We start from the raw sequence: 14,590 nt of genomic DNA on the forward strand, positions 1-14,590 counted from the left end.
ATTTGGATGTTATGTGTGCAAGATATGAGGTTGAGAAACAAGTGATAAGCATGTGCTTTAATAGAGAGGAAAAGTGGAAATACAAAGAAGGAGGATGAGAAATGTTAGGAAACTAAGCAAAATTTCCCGTGGTCAGATTTGTGGAAGAGAAAAGAATAATGTGAAATCTATAAAGTGATTGACCTCTTCTCACAAAAACTCACAACCTAGTTACACTAAAATATTTATTGGAAATTTTGTTCTGATCACGAGTTAATCTCTCCTTAAAGTTCTCGTAACCTTTCTTATTTCTATTTACTATTTCTCTTGTTTCTCCTTCTTTCTCTCTTCTTTGTTGACCAACAAGAAACAAGTGATAAGCATGAGGAAAAAAAGGAAATACAAAGAAGTAGGTTGAGAAACAAGTGATATATATGTCATTTAATAAAGAGGAAAAAATGAAAATACAAAGGAGGTTGACAAACAAGTGAAAAGCATGTGCTTAAATAGAGATGAAAATATGGAAATGCAGAAAAGGAGGTCGACAAACAAGTTAGAAGAATGTGCTTTCCATGAAGCACGGAGACCGGACAGGATACGGATACTCACACGTACGTCGACACGGATAATAATTTGTGAAAATGACATATTTTAGTGTAATCATAGGTGTCGTGTCGGACACCGACACATGTCTGACACCTGCACACACCTAATCCGAAGGGTGTCCGTGCTTCATTTTAATAGGGTGGAAAAAATGAAAATACAATGAATTAATCAGGAAGCACTGTCGCTTAGTCTTTTCCAAAGCTGGTTCTCCCCCGTTTATCAAAAAGCACCACCATGACACAATATTGTAATTGTTGGATTGTTCTGTATCTGATAAACTCCATGTTAGATCCACATTATTCCTTTCAATGAGAAAAATCCAGGACACAGTTTATATTTAAGAACATACATAATCAAGGTCTTAGAAAAAAACACCATCGATAGATATGTCATATAATTTATCAAAAAAGTTCTTAGAAAAAGAAATTAAAGGCACAAAACAAAGAATTCCAGAGCTTATAAACAAACATGAGAAAGGAATTGACACCAAACTTATAAATAATTGAGAGTGAACGACATGCATATGCGGCAAATTAAAGAATTCCAGAGCTTAATTGTTTACGTACCCTGTATTGAATTAGCGGAACTTGAATCTTACCTGAACTTTAGCAAGGTTCATGGGTTAGTTGCTGGTGGTGAACATCACCATTAGCTCCGACAGCATCAATTCTGCCGTGTGAGATCTTCAGTTGGTAGAATTGATGTTGTCGGACCTAGTGGTAGCATTTCTTCTCTATCACGGCAGACTATTTTGAGCCCTAAGGAGTCGATCCCAGATAGCAGAGCAGAGCAGCCGGCTCCAAAATTAAGATAACGATTTTCGCGTGTAGTAGGATGACTGCTATTATAAATTTATAATAATAATTTTATATTCACAATTTATAATTAAATAATTTGTTATTTATATAGTAAAATGTTATGTTAAATTATTTCATTTAATTTATATTCAATGTAAAGAAGATATGATAATATAATGTGATTTTTTACAATGGAAGTGCTGAAACTGTTATGAGGCAAATGTGATGGGTCACAATCTTGTGTGCGGGGTCGCAAACCATTTATGTGCTTTTAGAAGTTCCATATGTGGTCTGGAAACATCTATTTTTCTCGTGTTTACACGTCATAATTGAATCGGAGAGGTTTTAAATTTCTTCGTAATTTTTGTTTTGAATTGACATCTTTATTGTTTAACATTGTTCTGTAGTTTAAGTGATCTGTATATCCCTTCTCCCTGAAACTCAAGGTGGGAAAGTGAAGGACATTCATAAATCACGGAGTTTGTCACACATGTCACCAAACCTGTATAGGATTGTTTTGGTTAGAGCGTGAGCTTACCAAACTTGAGCTGGGATGTGACCTTTCGATTAACACCTTTTCTCTAACAAGGAAAAGGTCTAGTTCCACATACTTAGTTCAGGAATGTGGCACTGTGGTATGTGATAGGGATGCTGCGGTAAGGGATGGCAAAGATTTCTGTATTTTTTCTAATTTCTATTTGTATATGTCCTGGGATCACATATTCACATTGTCACTAGCTAAACTAAATTTCCATGGTTATATTTTCCGCTTTAACATTGGATATTGTTTATGTTTAATATGACATCTATGACCTGTGCTCGTCATGTCCTGAATGGATACATGATCATATATAAGTTGGCATTCTCATTTTAGAGATCTGTTTGCGATTTATTTCTATCACTTAAACATCTATATTAATGGTTTGTTGGTTAAAAATTGTCATACAGGTATGGCAGTTCCATATTGGACATAAAGTGGCATCGTTCCCTTAACTTCCGAGGACCAAAGTCGATTACTAGTGATAAACATGTCGTTAGGATATGGGATCCTGACACAGTTGGTGAGTTGATTCATTCTCTCATGTTTTCTCATTAACATTTTAACATCTCCAAATTTATCTCTACCCCTCGAGCATGATTGTTTTCATTCAATTTTTTTTATTTTTGTTCTTTTGTCTGTTTTTAATATGAGCAACATTCTCTTAGGCGAACAAAAATAGTGGATGTTTTTATTTCAAGCATTCCCTATTCAATGAGACGTGTTTGTAATATCTATCATACCACATCCTATCTTTTGGAGATGGTTGTTAGAACATGTCAGACTGTAAAAACAGAATCTAAATGTTATTTGGTGCAAATTTTACTAACTAGTGTTAGAAATGAAGAATCACCGAGAAAGTGCTGAGAAAATGAAAGAAAAGAAAGGAGAAAGGGAGTAGAGCCGCTTTCTGTTTTTGAGAAGCGATTAACTGTAAACTGAACTGTACTGGTTCTGTTATAGTTTCATCATGTTATGTTTGATGCTAGGGAGCTGATTCAGGGTCCGTTCGTTACACGCTATACAGTTAAAGTGATTTTGATAGTCAATAATTTAGAGATTATTTTTAGATATTTTTAATATAAGTTGTGTGCAACGGAAGTCACATTTTTTTTTTTTATAGAAAAAATCAGTTGTCAAAAATGATTTTCTGGAGAGGCTACTTTTCTTTTTTCTTTTTGACGAATTCTGGAGAGGCTACTTAAAAGTCAAAACAATTCAATTCTCTTTTTTTGAAAATCTCTAACAAACAGATGGAAACTTCTAAAAGTGATTATTTTGTTTATCACATGTGATTGTTTCAGGACAAAATTGTAGTTACTCTGACCATGTAAAGCTGATAAGTTAAATTTGACTAATGAACATGTGCTACTAGGTGCTGTTAACTGTAAAGTGATACAATAACCCTTTTTGGAAGATTAAAATAGTTATACTCAAGTCAGCACCTTCATACTGTGGTTTGCTGGTCACTTGTTACTTGCAATATATTTTTTTATAAATAATGTGGCAATTTCTACGCTAAATTTTAAATTCATGCATGCTGTTTTTAGATGGGTTTGGAATGTCATAAGTATCCAAACACTTGGAGGATCCTTCATTAAAAGTTAGCTATAAAGGGGGAAACCAAGCCACTTAAACACTCCACCAAGCATCCGATACTACTTGATATGGGACTTGGCTGGACACCCAAAAACACCTAATTCCCTATTAGAGTTCCTTTTCAAACTTAATTGCAGCATTTATATTGTGCCATATGATATGTCAGATTGTACTGTTTTCAGGGAGAAGGTTTAACCAGTATTGAGCCGACAACATGAGCAATAAATGATGTGTGTACATTTCCTGGTAGTGGTTTGATCCTGTTTGCCTTGGACCTTAGCCAAATACCATCATACATCATACCCTCCCTCAGACCTGTTCCCAAATTCACGGTATGATTGTAATTACTTCGGTATTGCTATTACATTACGTAGTCTTTATTTTGCTTATTGACATCAGAACTATTTTTACAGCAGGAACTAAAGATGGGTAGACAAACAACTATCTATGATCATTACAAATTTTTGACAAAGGAGGAGCTTGACAGATTAAATTTGACCAACCTGATTGGCACCAATGTACTTAGAGCCTACATGCACGGCTTCTTTATCAATTATAAATTATACAAAAAGGTAATTTGTCTTTGACGTTTCTTATTCATTTAGACATATTTCACAAGTTATTGAAATGCTGAAAACTTTTTTTGTTTTTCTATTTTGAATTTCCTATTTTTAAGTATCTTCAGACTTTCCCCAAATTTTTGTATCAAATGAAGTTGATAAAAAGTATTTACAAGCCTAATGAAAAAGGATATTGTTAGGACAGTTAATAAAGAGTATAGCAGCAAAAAGCCTTTGCTACTCTATCATAGTAGGAGATAAGATTTAACTACCTTTTGAGTTAGTTAGGTGGTTATATATTTTCTGTTTTTAGTTAGATTAGTTAGTTAGTTCCTATCTTGATTGTTAAGAGAGTAGGGAACTTGTAAATAAAGGTTTCCTTTCTTTAGAAGGGATTTTTAGGTTTTGATTGGAACATTGTCAAGTGTACAGAAGTATCTTCCTCAGTGTATCTTTTCTAGTCTTGCTATAAAGAACCATGACAGATATGTTTGATGAATTCAACACCCTATTAGTGAAGGGTGCCCTGAAAATGAAATATGATACAAGATGGTGACAATGACACGATCAAGGATAAAAAAATTCTACCAAAATCTATTTGTGGATACTTCTAATTTTCTAAATCATTTTAGATTTGAAAAGAAATAAAAAATAGGGTTAAATATGTTTTTGGTCCCTAAAAAATTGGGACCTCTTAAGTTTAGTCCTTACTTAATTTTAATAGTTCTTTGAGTCCCTAAAAAAAGTTTATGCACTCAATATTAGTCCCTACTCAATTCAAATATGTTTAATTTATGCTTAAACTTTTAAGTTTTTGAACAATTTTTTGCAAACATGTTAAGAACGTTACTAAAAGTTCCTCAGCAAAAATTTATTTCTATGTCCAGATTTTGTTACTTTTATCTTTAACTTTTGTCTTTTAACAAAATTATAAAATTCATAAGCTTTTGAATTCACTGCCCTATTTTTTCTTTTAACAAAAACAGCTGCAGTATCTAATCTTCTGCCATTCGCTATCGCCCATTTGATACCGGCAGATCCCAACTGATTTGGTGATTGCAGGTTTGTTTTCTTTCCCATGATATTCTCGACAGCAAGAAGGCATGATATCAGAGTCGAAACCACAGCAGCGTTACTCCCAGAAAGCTGAGCAACCCCAAACTTATCTACTTCGTGTGAACAGACAATCAGTGAGGCAACAATCCTTGAACACCAAGCATATGGCTGCATGCAAAAGCAAACATGCTTTTTAATAACTCGCATACAAAGGTCTTGTTTTGATAAACAACTTAATTGAGAGCTTATAGATTAAGCTTTTAGCATGTAAGTGTTTATATATAAGCTATTTTTATAACAAAAGGTAAAATAAAGTTGAACTTTTTTCACAAGTTAAAAGTTGTTTTCACAAGCTCTTGGAGAGTTGCATGTGGAAATAAACTCAAAACAACTAATGGACATGTCATAAGCTCTCCCAAACAGTCTCACAAGTGTTTATGCTAGTAGATAAACTCAAATAAGTCCATCTAAACAGACCCAAATACTACAAGTCTACAAGGCCTCTCATCAAAGGCAATGGACAAGTGATTTTCTGTCACCGTTGGTTTTATAATTTGTAATGTAAAAGGTGGCAGTGGCAGTTCAAAATCTTTCTCTAGTTTTACTTTTATTTACACATGAAGAGGGATGGCTGATATATCAAGTATCAGCCATACAACGATTGGTTGCAGGGGCGATTTTACATTTTCTTTGGGTGTAACACAGAAAATTCAATATATAGTAGGATATATTATTGTCTAGAATTGTTACATAGATGAACTGTACCAGTTATATATACTAAGCTTGAAATTGACTAAACACATATTAGTATATAAATAAGAGTATTGGGTTAGTATATCATGTCGGCACAACATCATAGTTGGTTATAGTCTCATTACTTCAACCATGTAAAATAACTTCAAAGCTCAGTGAGGACATAAGGTTTCTACCTTCACTTCATTCAATATGCAGACACCCTGTTTTCAAGGCAGGAGCTTATGTTTCAAACAAACACAAGATGAGGTTTCAGGGTGTTAAAAACTTGAGTTTTGTCACTTTTGAATTTGGATACAAGAACATTAAACTATCCATTTCCACGGGAACCATTGCATAACAACTAGAATTTTGTAGTGTTTTGAGTCTTCAAAGATTCTGATTTGAATGTGCATTCTGTTTCTTTTTTATATCATAGCATGTTTCTCTGCATCATCCATCCAGACCATTTTGGCTTCACAAATTTAAAATAAATTTCACAAATATCATATGCAAAGTGAAAACTTGAAATCAAACAGTAAGGTCTAGAAGACACTGTTTCAGAGATTTTGTTATAGTTAAGTTTAAAAATTTAGTGTGACCACCCAAAATCTTAAAGCTTTCAAGTTATACGGAAAAAATAAATGATTTCTTAGCAGAAAATAAACAATCTACAAATAATAGAGTTGTACATGTACCTGGAAGTTATCCAGTTCTTCTATGTGCTTCACATCTGTTCTGTTGGGGAGGATAACTGTTTTGATAGATTTGTAGCTTTGCCGGCAGAATTCCCCAAGTCCTCACCTAATCTTGAGGCAAGTTGTTCCAAAGGCCTCAAGCACACAGCAATTACGCTTTTGTAAAATCTCACCGGTTTCTTCGAAAAATGCCGCACACCGCCAAGTGTCAACATTGTTCTCGGAGACCATACAGAGATCAAGATAAGCATGATATCAAAGAAGAGATGTTGGGTTACTCTTCTCCAGAACTGAAAGGAGGAGCTCACTTGGATTTTTCTCCGCGGCTGCTGATCCTTTTGGGGGAGCAAATACGAATCTATTGGTATGTAATACACCTATGTATCATATTTTACTAATATGTTTTTTTATTTTAAAAACTCGGTATCCGATCTAAGAATCGACTAATCCGAGCGGACCAATCCCACCGCCCACTTGCCCACCGAAATTGGCACCAGAGATAATCGAACCTGAGACCTCTGGAGGAGCAAACTCCAAGATCCCAAGCCAACCACTAGGCCAACCCCAAATGGGTTATTTGTGTTCATTATGCGGTGTTAAGACTTCAGATAGTTTAACTCAGTTGTTTCTTAGAAAAATGATATTTGAACAATCATTTTTTACAACTTTTGTGACAACTTTCTCTTTCATACTCATATTATCTTTTTACGTTCTCTCTCTGTTGCTTTGGTTTTTGTGTCACTACCTCATTTCCTTTGTAAAATTTTGGTTGTCATAAAAGTTGTCAGATATATGGATGTTCAAATAACACAACTCTTTTTTTTTGTCAAGTAGCCTAGTGGCTAGAACTCACACAATTTAATTGTGAAGAAATGAGGTGTCTGAGGTTCGAACCCCGACCCCTCTGCATATAATATGCAATATCCCTACCAATTGAGTTATGCTCACGTGATCACAACTCTATTTCTAATTTTAAGTTACAAATGTGTAACCACTAGTGATGACACCCGTGCTTAACGCACGGAGAGAAAATTAATTAGAAGTTTATATGTAGTTTGCTATAGCCAATAACAAATTCAATATATATTTAAAATCATATAAGTATATTCCTCTAAAAATAATTATATAGATATTAACGGAAATACAATATAAAATGTTAGCATTAATGCAACAAATAATTTTTTTATACCATATACTATATCATGTCGCCCCCGGTGTTTTTGAATGCATTATAAAGGGATAAATATGTCTAATTAAATACTACCTTATAAAGAGTTATTAATTAATAGCATATATTATGTCATGTCATCCCTCATGTTTTTGTCACGTGTCTCTAATTACATTTTTTTAATCAAAAGGATTAAGAAAAACATCAATATTGGATCAGATGATTATTCTTCCCATATTTTTAAAAAAGTTTTTAGGTGAAGTAGAAGACAAAATAGGAAAAAGAAAGTGAAGGAAGAGAGAAAGGGGTTTGAGATTTTGAGAGAAAAATTTGGATATGATAGAGAGAAGTAAGAGAGAGTGCACTTAACATTTTGAGAGGTTTGCCTATGGGTAAAAAAATATTTATACCAGATAACATTCTATAGCCCTCCGTGTATTTTAGGGTGAGGAATGAAATTATTCTACCTTGTATAGGTGTCCATTAATTTGTGTCTGATTTGCTGGTGCTTTTTTTGACTCTTTATGTTTGTAAAATTTGATCGGTGGTGTTCTTTGCACTCCTTGACTTGTGCATGGAGCTTCCCCGTTTTTGATTATATATATAACATTTTGATTTATAAAAAAAAAAAAAATGCTGACGGATAATATTTTAAGGAATGAGATATTTTCCTATTGAATTGATGCAAATACATTATAAAAGGCTAACATTAATGCAACAAAGAAATTTTGTAACTCATTTAATTTTTTATACTATATTATATCCCCCTATTTTTTAATGCATTACAAAGAGATAAACATGTTTAATTAATTAATACCATTATAAAGAGATATTATTCATATGAATGGGATTTTAATTTAAATACTGTATTTTAATTTAATCTAAAGAAAAAAAAATTATATCAGATAACATATTTTAGAACTCCCGTATTTTTTTTTCCTCAAAAACAAAAGGGATTTTAATTTAAATACTGTAGGTCTCAATAGAACAATAGCCGTTTCAAAAAAAAAAAAAAAAAACAATAGAACAACAGCACTTCTAAACCAATGAAGTAAAAACCCACCCTCGTTATTATAGATATAATCTAAATATACACATCAAAACAAATGTTGTCCCGTGGTTCCCCCTTCTTTGAACTGATTTGTAGAGCATTAAAAAATATTGTAAGGTTAAGGTTTCAATTAATTCCTCTTCTCGGTAACCGGCCCATCATAAATCAAATGCATGTGTCTTCCGAGCAAATATAGTAGAACTGAGTTAAAATTACTTAAAAGGGAAGGATGAAACTTTATATGAATGTTGGACCTCCATAAGGCAAACAAATCATGAATAGAGTTGCATTTACACACTTTCCTTTAGCTAAAATTGCGCAGTTGTCCGTGGAGAATTGTTGTTCCCACATTTGGTTTGGTTGTGTCACACGAGTAAATTACTTAAATGCCCTTCGGCAATTAACTGCCGAAGTTTTAGTAAACCGGCGGCAGTTAACTGCCGAGGGAAACCTCGGTAGTTAACTGCCGAGGATTTCCTCGGTAGTTAAATGCCGAGGAAAATGTTATAAGAACATAATAGCATAGGAGTTTCCAAAACTTCATTGTTGCGTTTTTTATTATCCAAGGTGCGATTTTGAGTCATTTGAATTCATTTTAAGCCAATTTCAATCACAAAAACAAGTAAGTTTTTTGAATCATATTGCATTGTTGCTTTGTGGTCGAATTATTTGTTATTTTTTGTTAAATTTCGATTATATTGATTTGTTAGGTTTTTATTAAAATTGCATTTGGAATAATTTTGATTAAAGTCGCGTTTTGAATAATAAAAACTAATTAAATCTAACGTGAATTCAACTAATTAAAATTGCGTAATGAATAAATAAATCTGAAAAGTGAATAAATAAGATAATTATTGTTCCATTCAAAACAAAATATATGTTATCACATTACATTGCATTACACATTACATTACATTCTGAAATGTACCTTCAAACTGCAACAATCATCTTACAACTGAATGGGGCAAATTCAAACTTGCTAAGCAGCAGGACACCAGTATTCGATCAGCATCTTGAACGCTAGTATTCAAGTGTCAAAAGAATGAGGTGCATTCCTTGACACTTGAATATCAGCGTTCAAGACGCTTATCGAATGCTGGAGTCCTGCCGATTAACAAGTTTGAATTGCCCCATCCAGAGTAAGACAATTGTTGCAGTTGGAATGTGCATTCCAACTCCAACAATTGTCTTACCTTTGAACAAGATAGATTCAAACCTGTCAAACAGCAGGACTCAAGCATTTCACCCGCCATTCATGTTTTCCTTTGAAAAGAATAAATTTTTGTTAGGCGTGCTTTAGATGATGGGATTCAAGTGCCAACGAAATCAGGTTCATTCCTTGATGTGCACATTATACATAGACTCTAAAATTCATAAAAATAACCCTAAAATTATAAATCATACACTCTTACGAAAATAAAAAAATTAATCATATAATATAACATAAATCATTAAACTTATGTTTAACATAATTTTTTTTGGTTATAACATAAGTAAAATATAACAAAATTATTAAATTATAACATAAACATCATGCAAATATTTTAACAACATTAATCAACTAACATCTACCCTAAAAATTAATTGGGTTAATAATACTTTTCACCCCTGTAATATATGTCATTTCCGGTTTTCGCCTCTATAAAATTTTCGGTTTGATTTGCGCCCTCGTAAAATTTTTATTTTCCGGAAAACACCCTTAATAGGCCATTCAAAAACCAAAATTTCTTGAAAAAAATTCTGAAAATGGCCTATTAAGGGTGTTTTCCGGAAAATAAAAATTTTACGAGGGCGCAAATCAAACCGAAAATTTTATAGGGGCGAAAACCGAAAATGACATATATTACAGGGGTGAAAAACATTATTAGCCCAAATTAATTATAACATGTAAATCTACTCAAAAACTAAAAAATAATAAATGTACTCAAAATCTAAAAAATAAAAACATTTATAACAACTAAAATGTAAGTTAATAGCATTATAATTACTTACTTGTGATTTTGTTGAATAAATTTGGTTGGATTTGGTTGTGTTTTTTAGAGAGATTTTGAGAGAAATTTGAAGAAATTATTTGGAAGATGAGATGAATAATGGATGAGAGTAGATTCTGCCAGATTTGTAGCAGAAGATCCTCGGCAGTTAACTACCGAGGTTTTCATCGGCAGTTAACTGCAGCCGGATTTCTAAAACTTCGGCAGTTAACTGCCGAAGCAAAACTGCCGAGGAAATCTGATCGCAGGAAGTGAGTTTTGCATCATTCTAAAACATTTCCAAGCCTTTTTTCGGCCAGTTTTTACCTGTAATTAAACCAGAGCATTTCGAAAAGCAAAACAATTCATACAACATTGAAACTCGGACATAAACAAGATAAATACAATATCTTTTACAATTGTCCATAATTAAATCAAACCGACATTTTGTTTAAATTACACAAACGTTTAAAATTCATCATAACCGTTCAAATAACAAAAAAATATTGGCGCAAATGCGCAACTTAATTAAACCAACATTTTTGTACATTACAAAGTAAAAAAAATCCCATGAAATTAAAAATAATATCATCAAAGTACAAACATACAAATCAATGTCATCAAAATACCAAAACTAAACTAAAAAACAAGTCCTAAATAGGCTAAACCTATGCCTATCTACTAAACAGTTCAGTTCAAGTCAGGCTAAAATAGGCCAGGCCGTATATTCCCAACCCTATATATGCCCATACCTATGATGCAGTTTTATAAGCTATCTTCTTAGAAAACGAGATTTTCATTGTTCCACCGCGCCTCATACCCGTTTGTCTCTTATTCCCTTCAAGCCACCTAAAATGGTCTCTCTCTCTCTCTCTCTCTCTCTCTCTCTCTCTCTCTCTCTCTCTCTCTCTGATTGTTACTAGTTTGTTGAATTTTAAGGATTTGATTTTCTCATCGCTGTTCTAATTTCATTTGTTTTTTTGCTTGTGTGATTTTGTTTTACAGACTAAGAGAACCAAGAAGGCTGGTATTGTTGGCAAATACGGTACGATGATGTTTATATTACTTTTCAACATTCTGGGTGTTTTCAGATTTGTATAAAACAGTTTTTTTTTTCTTTCATTTTAATTTGTGATTTATTAACCAAAAAAAAAAGAAAACTTTGTTTATCAAACAATGATTGTTTCATTTTAATATATATATTTTTTTTTAGTTTAGCAGAGAAGTATGTTGTTATGTTTTTCAATTTGAGATTTATTTATTGAATAATGAAAGCTTAATTTTTTTTATGTTGTGTTTTTTGTTTTGAGATTTAAATAATGAAATATGGGAATTTTAACCTTAAAATGTTTGTGGGTTAAGATTAATGTAAGCTTTCAAATTTGAATTTAAGTTTAATTTAGATTTGTATCAAATTTAGATGAGTTTATCAGCAAAGATGAGCTAATGGTTTTCAATTAACATGAGCTTCATTGTATTGATGCTTACTTGGAAACAGTGTTGTTAAACTACAACTACTGGCTAGTACCAGAACTTGAACAAGTTGTAGTACACGTTTGACAACACTGTGTATTAATATTACGATTTCCCAAATATTTTTAAAATGTATTTTTTATATAAATTGCTTGTTCATATATCAATCATGTTCTAAGTCAAGGTTTGGTACCCCTCCTTGCTTGTTTACTTTAGAGGAAAATTCACTTTAAATTCTATTTGGGTTTTTCCAATTTTGTAGAAAAGAGTGTGTTTTTGTGCTTCAGCAATTTGAGATTTATTTTAATGAATATTGAATGCTTCGTTTATTAACTAGAGATATTTATTTCATTTTAATTGATTAGTTTGGTATTGTAACCAAATTTTTTTTTGATTAGTTTGGTATTGTTGTTTCTTATGTAAAGAAATAAGGACATTTCAAGCCTTGTAATAAGCCTTAAAATATTAGTAAGTTAAGATCAATATATGCTTTTATTTAAGTTCAGTTCATGTTAACTTCTAATTCTAATTTACATAAGTTTCTCAACTTATATGAGTTTATGCTTTTTAATTATTACATGACCTTCTAAGTTAAATGTAAGAACTTCCGTTAAGTGTCTATAATAAATTAAGATAGACAAACCAACTTTAACTTACTTGAGAAGAGTATTATCAACTAGTGTCTGTAGTTGGCAACAACGCAACAATTTGAATAATTCACAATTTTTATGCACACCATTGCCTAAGAAGCTTATTTTTTTTAAATTTTTAGATTATACAATTTATAAAATATTTTTAACTTGAGAAATTTTTTGTCCAACTGCGGCTATTGTGGCACTATAATGTAGCTGAATTTGAAAAATTGGTATTGTTATGTGATACACTACTATTGCCTGAGAAGCTTATTTTTTTAAAATTGGTATTGGGGTAGAAAAGTAGGTAGAAAATAGCTTAGATGGTCGGGGTATGTAGAGAGAAGATCCGAGAAGATCCGTAGATGCAGTCAAAAGAGGTGTAAGAAGACTAGGAAAACTTTAAGAGAAACCATTAGAAAGGATTTAAAGGTCAATGAGTTGGATTCAAATATGGTTTATGATTGAACACTATGGCGTAATTTGATCCATGTAGCCAACCCCACGTAGTGGGATAAATCTTGGTTGTTGTTGTTGTTGTATTGAGATTACAATTCACAAAATATTTTTAACTTGAGGACAATTTTGTCAAACTGCGGCTTTTGTGGCACTATAACGTAGCTGAATTTGAACAATTGGTATTGCTATGCGATACACTATTGACAATACTGCAAAAGAAGCTGATTTTTAAAGAATTCATTGATGTTTACTATTTACAAAAATGTTCTAGAAAGATGTTACGATTTACAAAACGTTTTAAAAATAAATAAATAAAAAAAAAAAAATTTGTAAGTGCTTGTTCATATAGTGTAAGGGTTGTAAATGGTGTTAACATTTACTTGTGCTTTAAATTTTCAGGCACCCGATATGGTGCTAGTTTAAGGAAGCAAATTAAGAAAATGGAAGTTAGTCAGCACAGTAAATTCTTCTGCGAGTTCTGTGGAAAGGTAGTCGAATTATCTTTGTGATGATTTGTTTTTATCTCTGTTGGTTGACTAGGTTCTAACTTTCCTGTTATGATTTATTGTTAATACAGTATGCTGTTAAGAGGAAGGCTGTTGGTATTTGGGGTTGCAAAGATTGTGGAAAGGTGAAGGCTGGTGGTGCTTACACTTTGAAGTAAGAATCTTCCTCAAATCTTTTTTCCCATTTATTCATCTTCTTGTCTGTAGTTTTGTTAACATTGTGCTTTTGTTGTGTATTTTTCGTGACAGTACTGCCAGTGCTGTAACCGTGCGAAGCACCATCCGTAGGCTAAGGGAACAGACTGAGAGTTAGAATCCAGTTTACAATTTTGTCATTTTGTTTTGGAAGTCATTTCAGAAACTTCGTACTTGTTTTACGATTATATTTGATTCCAGTAGTTATTAAAGAACAAGACGTTTTGCTGGTTTTTGTTAAGTGTATCTGTGATGCTGTTTTAGATTCTCAAATGCTATCTAGTTTTTCGGTTTCGCTTCATCTGATTGTTGATGAGTTTGTTGCTGCTGCTGTCTTGTTATGTTATTTACCTTATTGTGTTTTGGTTGGGTATATACTTCTAAGTGCTAAAATGGATGGTAATTTTACCCGAGTAAATAATTTTCGGTTTAACACATACATCAGCGCAAGGCTAGAGGAAAGTCAGTTATAGCAAGAGCATATGTTTTCTTTCAAGCCGCAATACCCCGTTGTCATGTGTTTGACTGAATCTGTAATTTGTATCTTTGTAAAATTAACGGCAACTCTACA

At 32.5% G+C, this 14,590-nt stretch overlaps 1 protein-coding gene across 1 annotated transcript; it reads left to right on the top strand.

Annotated features, from left to right (window-relative positions):
• Positions 1 to 11,462: 11,462 nt before the first annotated feature.
• On the top strand, positions 11,463 to 14,320 carry LOC25480624 (60S ribosomal protein L37a). The gene is made up of 5 exons (XM_024774452.2): positions 11,463 to 11,611; positions 11,760 to 11,799; positions 13,718 to 13,806; positions 13,896 to 13,978; positions 14,074 to 14,320. Exons 1-5 carry the CDS (start codon positions 11,609 to 11,611, stop codon positions 14,135 to 14,137), a joined length of 279 nt encoding a protein of 92 aa, XP_024630220.1. The 5' UTR covers positions 11,463 to 11,608; the 3' UTR covers positions 14,138 to 14,320.
• Positions 14,321 to 14,590: the final 270 nt, after the last annotated feature.

This window comes from Medicago truncatula, chromosome 8 (genome assembly GCF_003473485.1).
Source record: "Medicago truncatula cultivar Jemalong A17 chromosome 8, MtrunA17r5.0-ANR, whole genome shotgun sequence".
Classification (NCBI taxonomy): domain Eukaryota; kingdom Viridiplantae; phylum Streptophyta; class Magnoliopsida; order Fabales; family Fabaceae; genus Medicago; species Medicago truncatula.